This window comes from Passer montanus, unplaced genomic scaffold, assembly GCF_014805655.1.
Source record: "Passer montanus isolate IOZ18808 unplaced genomic scaffold, ASM1480565v1 scaffold29, whole genome shotgun sequence".
Lineage (NCBI taxonomy): Eukaryota > Metazoa > Chordata > Aves > Passeriformes > Passeridae > Passer > Passer montanus.
In genome coordinates, this window is record NW_024367596.1 from 6,468,864 (window position 1) to 6,491,138 (window position 22,275).

Here is a 22,275-nt window from a genome sequence, read left to right on the forward strand (position 1 = left end):
AAAATGCATCATAAAAATGCCTTTTTACTGCCTAGTAAAGAAGGTTCAAGTGTATAACTGCATTTACATGAATGTTCAGGACAGTCAGATTTGCCACTTACGTATTACACCTTGAATTCTATATTTTTCCTTGAAATGGGAATGAATTCAGTCATACCACACTTGGTCTTTCCCCAGAGAGCCAGGAAAGATTTCACTGAGACAGAAAAACATAATGACTTCACTAAGGTCCCATTAAAACAAACAAACAAACAAACAAACAAAACAGTGGCTCAAATAGGTGAAGGTGGAGCAAGCAGCTCTACAGGAAATCTGGGCATGAGGATGCTGATTAAAACTGGCCTCTTCTTGTGCAAGTGGAAATCTTCCAAGTAATAGAGCCTGCCTGGACTTTGGTGCTCCAAATGAACAAGACTGCTCCCCAAAATACTGCATTTCAGCACCAGTTCAGCTGCATAGCAAGAACCTCCACTGCAGCTGGTGCTTAGGGTTTAGAAAGGTAATAACAGAAAGATAGAAAAAAGGGAGAGAAGCCAGGTGGCTGCACTGCTCCTCAGCCTGGCTCTGGACTGGCACAGCCCTGGCATCTCAGAGTCCCTGTTTTGTTCTTCCTTCCATGGGTTTTCCATCCACATCACTTCCACATTTCCCTGTCAGCAATACATTTCCATACTTTGAGGGTGTAAAAGCTGAACTTTTTGGAAAGAGCCTCAAAGCACACAAAGCAGATGAAGAGCTAACACTCTTTTAGCCCTTCAAAAGCCTAATTTCTGCAAGGTGACAATTTGCTTTGGTCATACAGCAAGTCTATGGAAACAAAATGCTGCAGACAGAATTTTTTCACAGTGCTCCAGCTGTATTGGGTTAAAGGCAGCACCTCCAACATAGATAAGTAGTTTCTAATAAACAGAAATTGGAAAAGCCTCCAGCACCGAAACAATATTAAAGACTGAATCCTTCTAGAAAAGACATGTGATATTTGTCTGGCAAAATTGCCACCAGCCATTCGATGCTATAATTGTGAAAGATTGAGTTTTATTCCAAATGCCAAGAATTAAGTGATGCTCCTGCATGATGTGACACAGCTTCACTTCCTTCTGGAGGAAATCTAGATCAACTTCAGTGGCACCTGCTGAGCACAGGGTGACCTCAACCAGTCTCTAGAAAGACACTCAAATATTAGCACTTTGACTGTGGCACTGCAGCATTGAGATGAGCTTCCACATGATGATGATGCTTGAAGAAGAAGATGTAGCTTGAGATTGAACCAGAAATGTACCCTGGCAGCAACAGGGGACTGCAATCCTTAATTTTGCTGTAGGCAGTTCACACAATTCCTGCTCTCTGCAGGGGATTGCCCTGGAGAGTTCTAGCCAGGCTCAAAGGCCACAGTTTCACCCACTGCATTTGCACAACCATATGCTGATGACTCTTCTAGGGTTAAATTATGTAAATTACTAACTTGGGGGGTTTAAACCTTGTTTTCAAAGATAACTTGCAACCAGATTTACAGAAATGCTACAGCAATTTAAAATGTCTGCTGGGGTTGATGAAAATACCCAAGCAGATTGAGATGTCAAATGTTTTTAAATGTTACTCGTGACCTATGCTGGTCTTGGGTCTCAGGATTGGCAGGATCATCCAAGGGAACTTCAAAATTCTGTTTGTTTCTATTCTTGTTTCTTCCACTGATAATTACTTTCCCTTCTGGGATGTGTACATAATATTCTCTTTAAAGTATGACAGCCTGTGATCTGGACCCAAGGTGTATCTTTGGGTACTCATAGTTTAGGGATGCATGCTCTGGTTTGGAAGACCCATGCAGTATTCACTGTGGGAATATTATGTTGTATGCCAATGACAATAAATGCTGGCTGGCATTTTCCAGCTTCAAAGCTCTCATGAACCATTGCAGGGAGCTTGGCTGCTCATCCATTTACCATGCAGTTTGTTAAGTGGGCAGCCTGACAGTGGCAGTACCACAGCTTCATTTTCTCCTAACAGCTTTAGACAGCATTTCTTAAATCAAGACAAAGGCTTTGAAGTCAGTGAGTGGAGAAGGCAGCACTGGCTTTGTTACAGCAATCAGAAATTCAAGTTGAAAGCATGTATGCTAATTGCCAAGACTGCTGCCATATAATTAGCATATACAGTCTGTACCCAAATTAAGAACTCCCTTGAAAGCTTATTATGCCCTAATATATCCCAGTATGTCTATACCTATAGCTGTGCTCTGCCTCACCTTTGCATTTCTCAGCAGCTGTGAGGAGCTGTGTGAAGATCAATGCTAATCTGTGTGAACAAGGTGGCTGCAGAAATCTGTCCCATGTGCCAGACACTGGGCAATGCCTGCCAGGAGTCCAGGCTGATGTGACTGCCCACCAAGAGCCCTGATAAGAGGGGAGTGCTGCTCCATGCAGCCATCCTGACCTCTCTGTGCCTCCCTCTGTATCCTGCTCACCCACAGCTCAGGTATGTGACCAAATCTTACATTTTAATAATGGTTGTCATGCCTTCTGTGCTAACAACAGCCCACCCCAAGGACATGGGCTTTACCAAGCCTGCTGCCTTTGTGGGAAGGGAGTGCAGGGGAAGGAGCAGCCTGCTTGGCTCTGCAGAACAATCCTGAGCCTCCTGCATCTTGTCTGCAGCTGCAGATCAGCCTCAAGGAAAGGGTAATGCAAATGGTCAGCAGTGCAGCACAGATTTTATCAGACTTTATTTCAAGGGTATAATTGCAAGTATGGCAGCTGAACCCTCAGAGTGTGTTGGGACTGTGGGACTGGCAAAAGACAGATGGGAACCATCCACAGCTGCCTCCCATTCCTCACTTTTGTGTGCCTAGGGTCACCACAACCTTGAAAACCTCTCTTATTTATATTCTTATTCTGATACCCCTTATCTCTGTACTTTTCAACAATATCCACTAGACATTGAGGTTTGCAAAATAAAAATCTTTGCTTCATGTGAGGAAAAGTTAAATCAAGGTGGTGTTCTGTTAACTGCACTTCTGTGACTGTGACAAGGCAAACCAAAGATACACTGGTCAAAAACAGAGCCTCAAAGACACAGTCACTGAGAGGAGGCACAATAGGAGGCATGAGAAACATCCAGCCCTCACTCCTGGGTACCTTGATGCCAGCTGCAGACCAGCAGAATGTATGGCAGCCCACAACCCCACCTGACATAAACAAATGCAATATCCTGCAGATGAAGGGCTTTGCTCCTCTGTCAGACCTTGTTCTTTCACTCAGTGTCTTTGTACCTCAATACTGCAAAACAAGCCTTAGATTAATACTTTTTTAACATCTTTATATGTACTGCAAACACCTGCCACATTCCCTGTCTCAGATAATACACTGTGGATAATCTTCCTATCTCTCTTTACCCTCATGTAATTCCAGTGACTTTACACAGCTCTGCTCCTGTTTCACTCAGGTGGGGAGGTGCAGGAAGCCCAGTGGAACAAGGCCAGTCTAGAGCACATCATTCCCTGAAGGATAGGCCAATAAATCCTTGATATTATCTGTTACAGCAGCTTATTACTATTCAAAAAGAGAAAAGCATCCTTCACTCCAAATGCTTTAGGAGAACTAGAAGTAGGAATAAAGGGAATTTATGTGAAGGGGACATAAATGAATACAGAAGAGCCTCCAAACCTGCACTCAGCAAACCTGCATCCTTTACAATCCTCCTAAAAGCTGCTGTTTTTCCACATCTCCACTAAGGTTTAATGGCAGAAGCAATATTGGAAGATCTCTCTGTCAGGATTCATTATTTTTAAGCCACATGCTACAGTCCTAGTGCTTTCTAAAGCCACTACATGAACAACGAAAATCCAACTACTATTAATCAAATTGGTTTTAAAATCCAGTCATTTTCATAGTCCTGGGAGCAGGGAGGCTGGATGGAGAGGAGGCAGGGACAGCAGCTTGCTATTCAAAAGCATTGAGTTCAACCTTCCATTTTACCCAAAGACGTGGTGGACAAATAATTTTCCCCCCAAATTTTACTTCCTCAATTGTAACATGTTACAGGACAACAATGTGAAATCCTTAGACACCGGGTAATTGTAGAAGCCGATGGAGGGCTAATTATGCTTTCAAATTACACACTTAATCAATGATTTTCATCTTTTTTTATAGTATTTTATATACTGAGTAATTCAGCAAATGCCTGCAACTCTTAGTTAGGTAGCCTAGGTATCACTATGGTTTTTGGCTGTACCAAATTGCTGTAGAATTGGTATAAAATACAATTACCACATGCAAGTATTAAAAAGGCAGTGCTTTACCAGAGAAATCTGATCATGGGGATGTGCTGCTTTGTAGGGGTTTGGTTTCCAGGATGACCAAACACAGCCTGGATAAACATAAACAGTGAAGGGCTGGGGTGAGATTTAACATTAAACTGCACTTACAAGTTTTTATGACTCTATTTACTGGAAGAGAGAACACAAAGCCTCCAGCATTTCACTGTTAGCATAGAAGAAGTCACCTAAGCACAGAGGCAGCTCTCATCCCGTACTGGAAGAGAGAACACATAAAGCCTCCAGCATTTCACATTAGCACAGAAGTCACCTAAGCACAGAGGCAGCTCTCATCCCAAAAGGTAAATCAGGATAATTCCACCAGTGTCAGTGTTCTCTGTAAGGGCTGAATGCCTGGAATAAGAGGGACACATCCCTGTTCACAGCTGCTTTCACACCCAGATCCGTGCCCCAACAGCAGTCACACCCCAAATGCCTTTGGTGTGCCCCCACCCAGGGCACTGCCCTCACTGCACCAACATACAGCTACAGCACCACAGAAGGGCTGAGCTTTGCTCTCACCTGAGCTGAACTCAAAAAACCCAGATTTTCTCTGCTTCCAAGGCTCCACTCACAACGTCCTTTTGGTTTGGAAAGTCATTTATGCTGCACAAGCATATGCTCTTCTGGAGCCCTCAAGTAATGAAAGGGGGAAACAGCACTCTGGTAAAAAAATGTGCAAATGTAAGTATCAGGCTCAGCTTGTCCCCACCTTTTCACAGCCAGAGTTGAAAGCCAGTCCGTGGTTCAGCCTGGGGCTGTTGCAGAGTTTGTGATGTCCACTCAAGAGGAAAGCACAGACAGAGACAGAGCCTTTTGTGTCCCTCCTGGCTCCCATCCTGCCAGATCTGAGCACTCCCAAAGCCAAGACAGCTCTAAGCTGGCTTTCAGCAACAGCTGGAAGTACACTGACCCTCCTCCAGAGTAACAAATTCTGCCTTGAATTATACTCCTTTATCAGTGTGTGAAAACATGTTCATGTAGCTGCACTCAGTGCTGAGCTAACTCTGTCACTCCCAGTCCAGCCATGAGCAGTAGCAATACCAAACATCAGGGCTGTGCAATGGTAAGAGCAATATGGTTTATTACATAATGAAGAAGAAAAAAAAATTCATTTTCATCAAGTATTCCCTCACGGGGGTCAGTACAATATAAAGGAAGTAAGGAAAAATGTACAAAACAACCTGACAAGAAGGCTCTAGATGAAACATGTTCAAAGCACTTGCAAGTGGTTTTGCTGGACAGATGCAGAAGGATATTAAATCAAGTAATTTTTCCCCTGCAAAATACAAACTGAAAAAGTGATTTTACTTTTAAAAATTCAATTCTGTCTTTACCTGCAGATATTTCAGGTAAGCCGATGCAATTTTAGCTGTGATACATTTTTTAAAGGAGAGATTCCCAGAACTACTGTTTGACCACATTTATTTCAAAGTGGATTTTATTTTCCTTTCCAACTTTATGCACGTGGTAAGCCCAGCTCAAAATAAAAGAAGCTTAGCCGCTAGCTTCAAAGAAACCAGGTCCATATTTCTCCATTTTCTGTTATCCTTTGGCAACCATGGCATTTGTTTTTCCATAATCAGCAAGAGATCTCCATCTCATCCAGAGCATCCTTGTATATGTGGTTGTAAAATTAAAAAATAAATCACAAAACAAAAAACACATATAAACCATCAGCAGTGAGAAATTCCTGAAGGTTTTCAAGCCTTGCTCCTAACTCAGCTACAGTCAAGGTACTTCAAACTATTTTAGCTGGAGCAAGACCAAATCCTTACAGAACCAGATAAATGGTCCTCAAAAAGCAAAACCATAAGAGTGTTGTAATCCAAATGGAGGAGTAAAAGACAAACTTAGCAATGTACCTTGCCTGGCCCCAGCCAACATAATATCTTTGCCTTGGGTATTTCATTTATTCCTGACCCAGGCAAGATTCCCATTGGTTACAGTGAGAGCATCACTTAAGTAATGTAGCAAAGGGACATCAAGCATTAGTAAGCTAAAATATGAATCCATGCTTATGGCAATAGCTTTCCCTTCTAATGCCCTATAATGGGCATCCAGGAAAGGAAATAAGCAGCTTTACAGAAAAAAATCTGCTTTTTGTTACACTGATGACCATCCTAAGCAACTCCACAGAAGTTTTCAGGGTTCCTTTCAATGTGCATGAAGAAAGCAAAAAGTCAAAAATAGACCAATGTTAGGCAAGATTATAACAGATTTACTTATTAGTGCAGAATGCAAAACAAAAGCTAAAGCCTAATACAAACAAAATAGTATCACTTTCATACTCCTCACAAATTCATGGATTCCACATGGTTTACTTCCTTGCCTTAAAAGAAATGAATGTTTAAATGAGGCATGAACTTTGTGTCTCTAAAAATAACATCCCGAGTTAGCAAAGGAATCATTTGAGGAAAAAGGAATTGGAAATTGACATTTAATAACAAGTTGCAAGGAAATCCCCATTTTGTTTAGCATGGAAAGAAACAAAGATCCACGGGTCAGATTTGGTTGGAGGGATTTGGGGTGGGTTTTGCTGTTTGGGTTTTGTTGGGTTTTTTGCATCAAGGGAAAGAAAACAATAGCTATGTGGGAGGAAAAACATTTTCACAAATACAATAAATAATCGTTCTGATCCAAAAGCAAAGTGCGATGTAGAATTTTTCCACTTAAAAACAACCTACAGCATAATGCCTTAAATATTAACAAATCAATTAGTGGTCAGCAGAGTAAAATAAATATGAACATATTGATTTACATTTTGTTTCTAGCAGCAAAGGTCATTAACCTACTGGCCAATGTGACAGCTTCACAGAAGTCCTGTTTCTTGGGTTTGGTACTTGGTTTAACATGAGAAAAAGAGTGATTTGGTCTGGAAAATGGCACTTCAGCTGTACAGTGTTCTCCCCAGCCCACCCACACCAAAAGGGTTTGCCCAGAACGTGTTTTCAGTATTATTTGAACAGTGGTTTGGAGAACACCTTTCACAAAAAGAAGTAAAATCATGATCTACTCAGCATCTAATGCTGACAAGTGTGAGTTTGGATTGTCCTGAACCCTAAGGATAATGGGGAGGTTGGGTGTTTTCTCTTTGCAGTCAGTAACTTCCTATGCTGAAAGCGGAGTGGGAAGACCACAAGCCATTAAGCAATGCTGAAGAAGGAGAGGAAAGCTTTGGTAGCTTGCAGGAAGGGCCACAACAGAGCACTGGGGCAAAGTGAGTCTCAGCTGCTTCTCCCAGCAAGACATCTTTCCTTCCGTGGAGGAAATCTGTCCTGCCTTGTCACTTGAGTCCCACGGCCTGCTGTACACCTGCTCTACAAGCCACCACTCTGAAATCACCAGGATGATCACATTCACTTGCACTGCCTTGAACAGAACAAAGCAAATTCAGGCTTCTCTCCTCAGGGCAGACTGAAGCCACCACTCCAAACCAGAGGAGCCTGCAAGAACAGCCCCCTGCACATGCCTCACACACCCTCCCAAAAGCACCAGCACATGGCTGGGCTGTGGCACGTCTGCACAGCTGGAGCAAACCAGGTTTTGACACCTCCAGCAGTCACTGGAAATGCCAAATGAGTAGCAGATGGCTGGGCTGGGAGTAGGAGCAGTAACCAAAGCTAAATGGAGAACAGCTGATTTTTGGGGCATGTGAAAGCAAGCAAAAATGCCTCTTCATCCCTAGCAATAAGCCAGACAGCAGCAGTACCTACAGCTCCTCCAGCTCATACTTCACCAAGGGTTGTTTTTCTGCTACTAATTGCAGCCTGTAGGAAATGCCATGCTTTAATTTACAGCCAGAGGGATGTTTAACCATGATGCAGGGATCACTGTGCTGAAGCACATTGTGGTAAGGCTCATCTAATTCCCTCTGTCCCTCTGGACAGTGGTGTCAGAGTGGCTAAACTAAGGACAGGACACAAAGAGAAAACCAGAGCCCTTCTGTCAATACAACTGATGAGGGGGAAAAGGCCTATGAGAGATTCTGGAAAGGCAAATGTTCTTCAAAGCTACACAGAGGGTGAGGCAGAGGCAGGAAAGCACAGAAGAAACAGACTTACAAAGCTGTCAGAACTGCTCAGTGAGTGCTCTACAACCTGGGCACCTGTTCTACTTTCTCACCTGCTCCAGGGCACAAACCCCATTTAACTGAGTTTTGCACAAAGGAGGAGAAGGAATCCCATTCATGAGGACACCTATGCCTCTGCCTCTATCTGCAGGGCAAGGATCAGCATAGAATGATCTAGGGGTTTGTTTTCAACTACTTTGCAAGCACTCACCTTGCCTGGATTTAGGAAAGCTGCATTCAGGTTGTATGGCTCCCTGATGTTCACCCAGGGAGCTGAAGAAAACAATAGTCAATTTCTGAGGAGCAGCCAAGTGCAACAGACCTTTTGAAGGTGGACTAGGAAGATGAATAAAGACTATTTGGATTTTTTTTGTTACTCATTCTTCATTTTTTAAGGCAAGCAGAAAGTCCTTCTGGAATGCAAGAGGCAGGATCAGAATGGCAATAAAAGGAGGCGGGGAGCTACCTTCAACACTATGCACTAGGTACAATTCATCCCTGCTAAAATCCTACTGAAACTAATGGAGCTGCATCTAATTCCAGCTGCCTGAAGAGGGGTGAGAGATGAGCCATGGTGCTTCCTGGACCCTCTCTCTGCACCTGCCACTGAAGTCAGTGGAGCTACACCAGTGCACAGTTCCAGCAGCACAGTAGGGGATCAGGTCCAACAAAAGCCACCTACATGCTGCTCTTGCCACTGGAGACCATGTTTTAATGACACTGTGAACTAGACTCCAATCACAGCTCCTCATATCTACCCAAACAAGCAGAAGAATAATTGACAGCCCTACTTCTGCTCTTTTTCCCCTTCCTACTTTTGCTAAGGAATATCAAAACAAACACACACACACCTTCTGAGTTTGTCTACAGTTCAAAAGTTGCTTAACAAGTTTCTTGAATACTTCCGTGAGGCCAAAAATCTGTTACTCAAACAATCATCACCCTCACATTTAAATCCTACATAACTTTGGATTTTTTGAAGGTCCCTAGAACAGTCAAGTATACATCAAGGAATGGAATTAAAACCCATCCTGAGATGGAAAAAGAAAGAAGGGGCAGAGGGGGGTTGAAGTCAACCAATATTGGTAGTTCTAGTTCAAAGCTAGAAGTTTCATCTTTGCTCCATAAACACCCATTAGGCTTTGCCTAGGGAATGGCATGGAAGTGGGACACTCCAGTATCTGCTACCCAGGCAGCCCTCCCTCCTCTTCCAGAGCAAGGACTGCAGGCCAGAGACCAACTCTTGCTCTCTTGTACATCAACATGCAAAGAAATCACAGCTGAGAGCTCCTTCCACCTATTCTCAACCTGACTCAGTCTAAGGCAGAATCAGAGCACAGCACATCTCACCTGAGCAGGTTTGCTTTCCAGTTCACTTCATCAAGCCACTGAGATCCCCAGAGATTCTCCTCAGGGAGATGAGCTACACCCATGGTATATTAAGGTGTCCAGGCAACAACATCAAGATTAGAAGAGTATTTCTGAATGGGGCTAATCAGCTGAAATCTATGTCAGACGTTCAGAATGGAATCTGCATCGCAGAGGAAGCAGTAAGAGGCAAGATCCTCCAAGGAGAAGAGGTATGCAGAGCCTTTCTACAAAGATGTGGAAAGAACCTATTCTGGACTGTAATGGGGGCCAGAAGCAGCAAAGTGTGGACAAGTACACCACCTAATTCACACATTCACAGGCCCTACTCCTTCCCCTCTTTTACAAGCTGCCCGGAGATTCAGTCTGCTGTAGGGAAGCATTCTGGAGCACTGCTCTGTGGTGTGCCAAGAGGGGAGTGGGCTTTGCACACAGTCCACCCATGTGGTAGGACCACAGAAGTTTCCAGCACTTCTTGGGCTTTGCATATTCATGCAGAAGGCTGGGGAGAAGACACAGTTCCTCCCTGCCACTCAACACAACGAAGAGCCTTAGATAATTAGCGAACAAACACCAAAAACACTTCATGTCCTGCACAGCGTCATCCTGCCGACTATGATAGAAAAAAAACCTAACCATACCAGTAAGTTTGCAGGTGTTACATGTACAGCTCGAGAGCATACTCCTACCCAATGGAGCACAAAGCAGGGCATGTGGCAAACAGCAGGCGAGAGACAAGCTGCTCTAGTTGCAAACTACTACCGAGGGTGGCGCGTCATTGGACGTAGCCCAGGTTCTCCATCTCGTTCCTGTAGCGCTGCTCGGACACTTTGCTCTTGTGCTGCTTGCTCTCCAGGTGCTGCCTGAACTCCAGCTCCTCGCTGGCGCCCGCGTTGCACATGGAGCAGTAGAACTGGCCGCTGGGCGTCACACACATGGCCAGGTCACGGGGGATCCGCTGGCGCGAGCGCGGGTTGAAGTAGGGACCTGGGGAGCCAACAGAAAAGCCTGGGTTACCTGTAAGAAATCAAAGCTTCAGGCGGCTCAGTGACAATGCCTAAGTCAAATGAATGACTGAAAAGCAGACAGAGATTTGCTTCTTTAACAGATCAGAGTCAAGCTTTATTTTCCTCACAACTGCTCTGCTGATTTCCAGATTTACAGAGGTGCAGCACTTGGAATTTTATAAAATAGTAGAGTCGGCTTAATGCCCCAGTCTTACTGAAAATCAGGAATGTAATAATTTAAGAATTAATAAATTATCTTTTTTTTTTTTTTGTTAACCATCTAATTCCAGCACTGGAACAAAAAGTCTTTTGATTAGAATAAGCTGCCTCAGTTTAAAGCTCACAAAATGGAGCTTGAAAATATTTATCTTTTCCACATAACAGTGATTAGAATGACATGATTAAACCAAGCCTCACCAGGAATCAGAGTTTCAGCTAATGTGTGCTTGTAAAACAACTTAAAATGAAAAAGAGAAATAGATGCCCTGCTGGAGGCTGTAATACACTCTTTAAATCATAGTAAAGAGGCAAAGTTAGTATCTAACACCTGAGGAAGGGACTCTATGCTAGGAACAGATGGTCTTAGAGGGAGGCTAACATGCTCTCTCATTCTGGTCATGGGAGTGCAAGTACAGATTGATGTGCCACAGTAGGAGTCAAAGCACCTGGCCACCTGCCAAGAAAATAAAGCAGGAAAACTGTCACCACTTAGAGCAGCCTTAGAGACAGGCAGATGGTAAATTAAGTTACAAACTGAGAAAAAGAACTAACAAGCAGGCTGACAAAACAAAGCAACTTTAGCAGCTGGGAAAAAAACCCATGCAGATATGAAGGATCAGCAGAGCTTGGACCAGCTCCTTTTACAAACTCACTCTGCTAAAACAGACCTCAGAAACAGAAGATAAACAAGCCTATTTATTATTAATTACTATTCCAACTGCAGAATAGATGCAAGCTCCAAGTTACCTGTGTTGTTCTGAACCGCATACGTGTTTCTTCTGTTCTGCATCATCTTATATTCATTCCCTTCTTTCCTTGCCCTTCGTTTGCCTAGTTCTGAGGCATCCCTGCAGATTAAACAAATATGAACAGCTGCAATTCAGAGTTTTCTGACAAAAGGACTGCCAGGGACACTGCCACACGCTTTCAGCCTGAGATGAGGTTGAACAATACCTACGAGAATGAGTTATTCTGTGCCTCTGCAAGACGCAGCCGCTTGGCGTGATTCTTCCCTTGGTAGTGAGCCTGTGCCACAGCCGGAGAACTAAATGAGGCATCACAAAGCTTGCAGTAATCATTCTCTGTAGCCAAGATCACTCTGCCACCTGGCTTACTGGATCCCATCTAGCAGCAAAGGGGGAGAAAGCATGTGAAAGACAAGAAGGTTAAATCGCTGAAATAGTGCAATCACAGGGACCGAGGCCACTGCCGTCCTCATCAGACAGCAGGAGAGCTGGAATTAAAGCCCGTGGATTAGGACACTCTCAAGCTGTCCCCAAAGTGTTCTTACAAGAAATTCATCCTTCCTGCCTTGCCTCCAGGAGAGCCTGCAAATTCCTGGCCTGAGGTGGAGAGAAAAGCAATCTGAACAAATAGCTCTGCAACAGCCACAGAGGCTTGTTTACATCACAGCAATGATTTAACTCCTAGCTGCTGGGAGCTGATGAGCAGTGACTTTCACTCTGAGGAACACCCACTGAAAGGCAGAAGTGTTTCTCTCTCCTATTTACAGTCCACCTAATCTCTGCACAGTACCCTGTCTTTACACAGCTCCCTGACAACAGCAAGAGGGAAAAAAAAAACAATAGCAAAGCTGCCAAACCTCTGATCCTTAACCTTCAGGTAGGAGGACACCTGGATCCAGACTTCAAAGGAAGGACCCAGTCTCACATGAGTAGCTCCTGCTATGTGAAGGACACCTTCATGTGTCTGGAGTCAGACCACATAGAGTGATCCAGGCAGGAACCATCCCTCCTCAGCACGTAACATCCAGGGAAAAGTGTTTTGTAAACAGTGCAGCAGCAGTGATTCATGCAGCCATGTCACTGCAGCACTTGACAAGTCAACATTCTTTCACATCTCCTTTGATATTGCTCAAACTTAGAGACACACAATTCTGATTTCTAGCTTACAGTGTGAACCCTCACATGGCCCCAGAGGTATTTTTATTGCCATGGGCCATTTTCTCCATTAAAAACCACACCACCAGATACCCTGGCAGGTACAGCAGCCACATCCCCATGCCCTGGGCAGGACCCCACCCCATCCCATGAACTGATCCATGGGATAAACATCCATGAACTGCAATGCCAGTTTACAACGGGCCACATTTCCCCCTGGCCAGGAACAGTCTGCCACTCTGCAAATGCTCTCTGCTTCCCTACAGGCAGCACAGGCTTTCCTTGTGGGGACTGACAGGCACAGCTTCAATCCCCGTGGCCCAGCTGTGCTTCCCTGCACAGTCACAGGCAAAAGCCAGGCTAGCTGTCACATCTCATGATAAACCCAAGGCATGAATTCTAGAAGGAGATAGCAAAAACCACCTCTTTTTTCCTCTAATGTGCCCAAAACAGAATTAATCTGGATCACTGAGGGAACAATCCATTCACTCTGCACACAGGAATGAGCACTTCAAAAGGAGCAACAAAAGAGGAATTAGCTAACAGCCCTGGGCAATGGGTGTAGGAGCACCAAAGCACTTTTTCCATGTAGACTTCCCTCAGACAACAGAGGGATGATTGTGCAGAGCAGATGCCACACCCTCACATCCAAATCCAATTCCAGCAATGCTGTTTTATACCTACCCTTGCACAGCTACAATCAGCAGCACATCGGACGTACCTAGGAATCACAGTATTTGCCAGGCAGAAATAGAACATCTGAAGTCCAGCATTGTGCTGCAAGGGCAGATCAATACCTGCATCTTCAAGGGAAAGCAAACAACTCACAACGGGCCATTTCCACCATCCTGTGCCATCACAAGGAAAATTCTTTCCCAACTCCTGTGGCAATCCTCAAAGCCTGAGATCTGGTTATCCTTACTGGGGTTAGGTGACAAGCAAGCATGATGTCAGTCCCCATGCCATGCCTTACCTGAGTTGGAAGGGAGACAACCTGAGGTGGGGCAGGCTCAACAGAATTACTCATCCTGGCAGGTGCCGGACAGCTGTTGGCAGCATAGTAATTCCGCAGTTTCTTGCTGTGGTTTTTACCCTGCAAAGATAACCCAGATTAATCACTGTCCTAATAATAGTGTCTTATTCTGAAACACAAAGGATCCAGAGACTGAAATGAGAAAGTGCCCATGAAGGTGGCAGCTCAGGTAAAGGAGCTGTCACCCAGCTCCAAATTTAAGAGATGCAGGCATTCCTCCCTTTCTCCAAAATGCCCAACACCTAGAATGACTGGACCTCACCTTCAGCTGATTTTCTCAATAAGTTTACAATTAGTTTCTCAGTCTATTTCCATTTTATTTAAAACCAGTATTTTGTGTTTTAAGACTATCAACTGCTTTGCAGTTTTTTGATAAGCCTGAACATAAACCACAGATTTCATGAGATTGCAAGCTTGAGTTAAAACATGAGATTGAACTTAAAACCATTTCATATTTTATTTTCTCCTGAAAAACACATATGTGTTTTTGGTGTTCTGAAAACCTGATAGAATAACATGAGACTATGTATATGCATATTGTGGCTGTGGATGCATAGTAAGGCAAGTTGTGTAAAAATTCACTTCAGTCCCCTCATGGCAGAAATTCTACAGAAGTAAGATGTTAAAAGTGTAACACCAACCCAACCTACCCCTTCACTAGCAGGATACCACTTTTTCAGGCCCAACAGTGAACCTGAAATCTGGGTCTGGTGTCCTGAGGTTATAGACAACCACCCTTTTGCATTCACTGGTGGAGAAAGTCACTATCTCCAATACTCATGCAAACAGAGCACTAGGCAGAGAGGGTGTAGGAAAATAGGGTAATGCAAGACTGACATGTTCTATCTTTCAGCAAGAAGCATATGCAAAGAGTCCTTACCCTACTTCAGCCAAGTCAACAAGATCAGGTTAAACAAAATAAATTCGATCTGAGCCAACCCAGCTGATGAGAGTGTTTGCATAAAATGCCCCACTAGATCAGTACTGTGCACAGCCTCAGAAAGGAGACCCTGAAAATCACATGGCAGCAGCCCCTTTCCTAATAGCACAGCTGGATCCTGCAAAAAACACCTGTCCAGGCCACACAAAATCATGTCTGGAATCAGAAGGTCAATTTTACTAAACTAGTGTAGATGTCAAATACAGGTTGCATAAAACAAAAGAAAAATCACAAGTGTCTGCTTTTTCACCCATGCCATCTTGTCACCACTTCTCTGTCCCCATGGACAGTGTTTTTGCAAAAAGCTCTAGTAGTAACACCTTAAATGAAAGCACTGCAGCATGTCTGGACAACCAGCAAATCCAAGCAGGGTGAAGATATGTCTACAGAGCAGTTTCAGTCCATGAGGTGGTGCAGAGGAAGCCCCAGATGAGCAACTTGAATGCTGCTGTTCATGTGCAGCACTCAAAACCCCCTCGAGAAGCTGAGTTAGTCCTCCTGCATTAGCCCACACTTCCCTCTGTGCTACCACAGCAACGCTGCTGGCAGTGCTCGTGCTGGCATGGGAATGTCTCCACAAGCTGCAGATGCAGCAGCCCCAAAAGCTGAGCCTCCTGCTGCTCTCCTTACCTGGTAATGAGCCTGGGCTTGCTGGGCCGAATTCAGAGTGACATTGCAAAGCTTACAGGACAGGGGCTTACATAGTTCCTCCAGCATAGGGTCCTGCTCCACCACCTTGGCAAGTTCCTCTTCTTGTGTGTGATGAAAGGAAGGCCCCAGTCCGAGAGACTTTGGTGGGGACAGTGGTGAGCTGGCTCTTGGCCTTGTAGCCACTGACATAGGAAGGGATGAAGGCTTCTCAGGATGAGGAAGAAGTCCTGCTTGCTGTAGAAGAATCATTGGCCAGGAAGACTATGGGCATGCTACAGCTGAAGGAGGAGGAATCTTCTTCAGATCTAGACAGAAAGACATAAATGCTGAAATAAGCAACAAGAACAGGAACATCAAGGATCCAGGGGCAATTCCTGTAACTCCACTGCCTCTACTTCATGCCTTTTCAAAATGCCAAGCAGGATAAAGTCAGTTTGCAACACTTTACCGCCCACGGGAACAGCAACATCCCAGACAACCAGGGCCAGATTACAAGATACTTATATAAGAAGTGGGTCCCCTGGAGGGTGAAGATTCCTGACACCCACAGCACCTGACAACACACTGCCCACTGCTCCATGGCCACCAAAAGTGGGGACATACACCATGCACAGCACATAGAGCTGTGTCACTGGGGGGATACAACCACTACCCACATCCTCCTTTGGAAGCCCAAGGACAAGCTCAGCCTCCAAAACCTAAACCAATATTACAGCAGACTACTGCAATGAACATCTACAAAGAAACCAATTACTTCAAAGCAGATTTATTGTATATAGGTAGATGCAAAATACATAAATGCATCTATCCCTCAAACACTCACAAAGACTTTCCTGAGGAAAAGCTTTTTTCCAGTAAGACAGCAAAACAAAAAGAATGGGAATGAGCTGGAGCACACCTTGTTGTACACTCAGCTCCCAAGGGCTCTCTCCCATGGTCTTCTTGAATGACCTTGAGCTATTTTTCACATTTCCATTACTAACTACAAGCAATGCAACATTTAAAACTACATCTTCTTCTGCAAAATGGAGAACTTATCTCATATTAACCTTTATTCAATTATTTCTCAGTTAATTCAAGTTATTAGAACTAGCTCCACATTTCCAACAAGAGGTTCTGAGAGATTTATTTAATTAAAGTTTATAAATCACATCTACAGCCCAGATGAACATCCCTAGAATAATACAGAGCAGTGACATTATGAATTAAGGCATAGCTACTTTTGTTCGTGTCTTATTAGCTTCTTATCATAACAAATCCTGTTCAGTGCCACACTGGGATCAAGAGAAGCATTATCTTGGCCTTTGCAGATCATTCCCAGCTAGGGCTGCACTGGCACCAACCATGTTTATGCTCTGGGCTTTGTTCATTTGTTTAAGCAAATAAAGAGACACATCTGCATTTTAAAGCAACACTTGTGTAAAATTAGGGAAAAGTAAATGAAATGCCACCAAGGAATTTTGTTCCCGAGTCACTTTTGAAAATAGGGACTTCAAAGGCATTTAAGAACCTGAAGAAGCAGATAGCATTTATCTGGGGTAACTTCCGGGATTTTCAATCTGCTAAAATTAGCTGAAGATAAATACCTTCCACACTCAAGCTATGGAAAATCCCAGTTGAAGCCTGCAATTTTAGGTACTGTGTTATCTTTGGATCTCTGTTCCCAGAGAGATCTGTGTTCTGTTAGGAAAAATAAAACATAATTTAAATGAATGAATGGGACTAAAGCATGCAAGTGACGAAATAATTTCTGAAATGTTTATCTCAAACCCAAACTTACTCTAGTACAAGACTGGAAGCAGTTCACTTATTCCTAATATTAAAGGTAAGGAAAAAAATTAAAACTATTAAAATAAAAAAGGCAGTATGCACTGGCTTGGGGACAATGTTTCAAGGCAGTAACAGAGCCACCATGAGTTTTCATGTTTATATTATTCCTCCACCACAAAGGCTCTGCAAAATTTCAGAGCTGGAATCCACCACAAAGAAGGAAGAGGACACACAGGAATGGTGCTGCAAATCATCCATCAGCAGTGTACATTCTGTAGTGTTACCTAACCCCTTTCCTATTTTCAGCACGCACCTCCCTGGTTAAACAGAACAGAAGACAACTTTTTTATCTTTATTTTCCTCAACTAGTACTCTGTAGACAGTCTAATTAATTTCTGTGGGACTACAGATGGAACAAGTTCATATTCATGTTGGTTAAATACATCACAACACAGGCCTATCAAGGCAGTTTAAATCAACTATGCAAGCTGTAAGCATGTCAGCTAATTTCAGAGTTTTATTACACGAGTATAATGGGCCTCTTACCTTAAAATGAGAGTAAACTATAGCAAAACACTTCATACAGCAACATAAAGAGATGTACAGTAAATGGCAGTTGAGATTCATCTGCTTAATTTTGCATGAGCATTTGTTGCATTGCATTTTCTTGCAACTGTCACAAATGGGATTTGACATATACAAGAAGAAACAGGATCTATATCTACAGGAGAAAGGTACAATGTAATATTCATAGAAAATCTTTAACTGTAAGGTCATTTACTGTTTCTTAAAGTAAGCAGTTGTCTGAAGATAAAATTAAGACTGCATGAGCAATTTCCATAGTAAGACTTCTTGATTTGGCTTATGCAATGTATGTAATTCTGATTTTCCTCTGACAGTGATCTGAAATCATTAAAATTGCTCAAGTTATGTTCATTTCTCTCTTACTGGTATTATTTATAAGAAAGAAAAAAATCAGCTTATTTCCAGGTTCCTTTAATCCTCCGCTGCTGGTTGTTACAGCTACCCTGCCCAGGAGAAGGAAAAAGAACATTTTTAACTCCTCATTTCCTTTCACATGAGAAGCTGTAAAATCTTTATCCTAGGACACAACAAAGGAACAACCAGGGAGCCCAACCAGCACAGCCCAAGGCAGATAAGGACCTGCAGCTCCCAGGGTGAGCTGAGGAGCCACTGTGCCTCAGGACAGCAGCTCTGAGAGCTCAGGATCCACTTCCACCCCATGCCAGCTGTCCTTGAGCGGATGAGAGGGGGACAGGTGCAGAGCCCTTCTCCCTCCTTTCACCAGGGCATGCCAAGGGCAGTGCTGAAGGAGGAGACCCGAGTGCCACAGCCTGGCAATGCCCACCTAAAGGGGAGCAGCCTCCCCGGCTGACAACAGCACAGAGCCGGGAAAGGAGCTGCTCCAGCCCCACAGCTAAGGATGGGGAAGGCACGGCATGACTTTCCTTGGTGAAAAGATAAAACCACAGTGAGAAATCTACGTGTTCCAGAATTGGTTTTTAAATGCAGCTGAGGCAACTAACAACAGAGATGAAAGCTGCAGAAATGGTGAGTTTCACTGCTCTGTCTTCAAGACAGGAAGCATTTCTTCTCAAGTTCACCCGTCTATCAATACATGGACATCTCTTAGTGTAATTGTGCCAGAAAGTTTCCTTTGGCCACGGACTGGGCCTACACCCTTCCCCCTGAAAGGCAGGTTGTTTTATAACGCTGCAGGGACTGAAGGCAGCACCAAACACACACACAGCGTGCACAGCTCTCCCTTAAGGTGCACTGACCCTCGGCTGATGGGGACACACAGAACCATCCCTCACGTCAAGGGGGCTATCAGAAACCAGGGTGGAAATCCCGACTCCTCGCAGGCATTCCCGCAAAGCTGCTTGCCTCGCAGTCTGGGGGGCTGGAGAGCAATTAAAAACCACAAGCCCTGCTCCCTTTCTGCCCGGGAACCGGCGCAGCCTCACGGCACCGCCGCACCGTTCCGGGAAGGCGCAGAGCACAGCCGAGAGGCAGCGACAGCCATCCGCGTCCCCCGAGCGGCTCGGAACGCGGCCGGGGCGGCATCCCCGGCACCGCCCGGACCCCAGCCCTGCCGGCCCCCCGCGCACACCCCGCACCTACCGGGACCGGGGCTCGCAGGGCCGGGCCCGGCTCGGGCTCGCACTCAGCTGCGGGAAGTGACGGCAGCGGGGGCGGGACGGGGCCGCGCCGCCGGGCCGGGCTGAGGCGGGGCCGCCGCCGCCGACAGCCCCGCGCACCGCGGGGAAACACCCTCCGGGCGCTGCTTCAGGCCTGGCCCGCGGTTCTGCACAAGGGCATTTAGTCTTTTTTATTTTTTTTAATAATTATCTTCTTTTTTTTTTTTTTTTCATAGCAGGCGTTACAATGAACCCGATTTGCATATATAAACATCTTCTTATTCATGCTGCTCGTAGCCAAAATGAGTAATGATTTCCCCTCGAGCCACCAAGGCCTCACCCGTGTGGTTGGGCCACCCTGTTTCAAGGCATGTGGAGTTTCTGTTGATTTTTCTCCCCTTCTGTTGGAATAGGGAAGCGCTGAGAAGTCACTACAGGCTGAAACCATCACCCATATTTTACAGGAGCTGTCAGCCAACCCACTTGGAATACAATGGTTAGACACACTGATTGTTACTAATTTTTGATAGATCTTTTTAAAAAAATTTGTCAGATTCATAGAATCATAGAACAGTTTGGCTTGGAAGGCCCCTTAAAGACCATCTCATTCCAGCCGCCTTGCCATGGGCAGGGACACTTTCCACTAGCCCAGGTTGCTCCAAGCCCTGTCCCACCTGGCCTTGAACAATTCCAGGGATGGGGCAGCCACAGCTTTCTCTGGGCAGCCCCTGCCAGGGCCTCACCACCCTCACAGTCAAGAATTTCTTCCTAATGTCTGATCTAAATCTGCCCTCTGTCAGTTTAAAGCCATCCCCCTTGTCCTATCACTACATGCCCTTGTCGAAATTCCCTCTCTGGCTCTCTCGCAGGCTCCCTTTGGGAAGGATGCTGCAGGTCGGAATCAGGAGGCAGGTGATGTGGAGCCGAAGCAGCAAAGGGGCAGTTTGCCAGCAGCCTGCTCTGCCCTGGGTTTGTTGGGTGTGTTCTGCCATGCCCTGCACGGCTGGTGCTCCCACCTACTGCAGTGCTGCCTGCAGCATCTCAGCCTGCCCACGGCCGCGAATGCGGCCCCATGCTAGACCGTGGGGCTTGGAGAACTCTTCCAAGTAAGAGAATTCACCAACGCCCTCACCATGTTCATACCTGGCTCCAAAACTTGCTTATGCCATCTCCGCTGTTGAAAGGATAAATACCCCTTGACAATAGAGTGATTTGCCAAAACGCCTTAACAATTAATAACCCACGTTAACCGTGTCCCTCCTCCCTGTCATCACCTCAGTGCCACCCTCACTTGTTGCATCTTGTTGGCTCTCACCGAGGTACCCCAGCCCGGCGCTCTCATTTCACACCCTGAAAACCCACACCCACTTGGGAGTGCGTATTTACAATGTTATTTCTCTTCGACTTCTCATTTGTACGGGCATTCGCTCAGCGGGCCACTCTTTCAACAAAACACCGGACTCACGTACAGCGACTGGATGCCAGTGGCAGCTGATTGTAAAGAAACCTGGAGGTCCAAATGGGGAAAAGGGTCAGGATTGGGCCAGACGAGCTGCGATCTGCAGGGCACGGGGATGTCAGCGACATCAGGGCAAGAACCGGGGCAGGAGGAGCCCGTGACTGCCCTGCACACCCCGTTCCCCCGGCCCCGCGCCCGCCTCCCCCCTCCGCGGTTCCCGTTCCGGCGGGCGGTGCCTTCCCCATCCGGGGTCAGCCCCGCTCCCTTCCTGTTATTCCCGTGCGGGAGGCGGCGGCTGTCGGGGAGCGGCTGCCGGCGCCGCTGCCGCCCGCGCCCGGGGCACAGGCACGGGCCGAGGCGAGCGGGGCGGCGCCGCTCGCTGAGGGGGCGCGGGCGGCAGCGCGGGGCTGAGGGGCCGCGGGGCTGCGCTCGGCCGGCGGAGCTCCCCCCGCCGCATCCCGCGCTCGGGGTGCTGGCAGGGACGCGAGCCGGGAGAGGAAGAATAGCGGCTTGTTGTTTTCCAGTGTGGGTGTCTCCACCCCTGGAGTGGAGCTGTGCGCTGTGGATGTGCTCCGGCCGTGCCGGGATGGGGCTGGGTGATGCCGCTGGCAGCAGAGCCGCTCCCGATGGGTGTGTGGGGATCCTGGCACACGGCTCCTGCTGCCAGATGCGCTCGGCTGACAGCAGCAGCGCCTCGTCCCTGCTACCTGTAAAACCTTCATTCCTCTTTTATGCTGCCCAGAGATCGGTCTGTACTGATGTTAAATATGGAACTGCTGTTTCTTCCCAGTATTTGTGTGTTTTTTGGTAGACTCTATATTAGCAAAACTTTGGCCAAACTAACACAAACTTGTTTTTCTTTGGGGGTTTTGTGGCTGTTTTCAGTACTCCTTAAGTTATTAAGCTATCAATTACTTCTGTAGCAGTTATGGATATGTCTCTAATTTTTATAATTTTTGTGTATATTTAGTTTCTTTTTTTGACTAAAGGCCTGATGGAGCTAAGATTATTTTATAAGCAGTACCTATTCAGAACAAACAGGAGGCAAGTATATATATTTTAAAAGTAGACAGTAGAGAGTATAATGCTTTTCTTGATTTAATTCTGCAGCAAACTTATAAAGGAGCGGTAAATTGGGTTCTGAGTTAGATTTTGTAGAATTTAATAGAAAAAAAAAATCTATTTCGTTTTGTTAGTTCTTTGTACCTTCACATCCCTGCTTTGAGCTATACCAGGTGTTCAAATTTATCACATTGGATAAAGTTAGAAACTTCCCCATCATGATCTGACTCATCCTTTAGTTTCTTCCATCTCACAGTTAATTTATAGAGGTGTACTCATACTTGTTGCTTCCATGCTGCAATTCTATAATGCAATGTAATAA

At 45.4% G+C, this 22,275-nt stretch overlaps 2 protein-coding genes across 8 annotated transcripts in view; one reads left to right on the forward strand and one right to left on the reverse strand.

Annotated features, from left to right (window-relative positions):
* Window positions 1-21,064, reverse strand: part of ZMAT3 (zinc finger matrin-type 3) — a 35,716-nt gene extending 14,652 nt beyond the window's left edge. Inside the window, exons 1-7 of one of the 7 annotated variants that reach the window (XM_039713429.1) lie at window positions 20,902-21,064; window positions 17,087-17,180; window positions 15,480-15,805; window positions 13,850-13,969; window positions 11,934-12,100; window positions 11,723-11,823; window positions 5,359-10,736 (exon numbers count right to left, since the gene is read on the reverse strand). In XM_039713429.1, the coding sequence (XP_039569363.1) occupies window positions 10,525-10,736; window positions 11,723-11,823; window positions 11,934-12,100; window positions 13,850-13,969; window positions 15,480-15,749 (870 nt within the window). In that variant the 5' untranslated portion in view covers window positions 15,750-15,805; window positions 17,087-17,180; window positions 20,902-21,064 and the 3' untranslated portion in view covers window positions 5,359-10,524. The other 6 variants (XM_039713430.1, XM_039713432.1, XM_039713433.1 and 3 more) reach the window with 6 other exon arrangements.
* A 215-nt stretch (window positions 21,065-21,279) lies between these two features.
* PIK3CA (phosphatidylinositol-4,5-bisphosphate 3-kinase catalytic subunit alpha) overlaps window positions 21,280-22,275 on the forward strand; it is a 34,294-nt gene continuing 33,298 nt past the window's right edge. The window contains exon 1 of the mRNA XM_039713425.1: window positions 21,280-21,639. The gene's annotated coding sequence lies outside the window, so the exon portion shown is untranslated. The remainder of the gene's footprint in view (window positions 21,640-22,275) is intronic.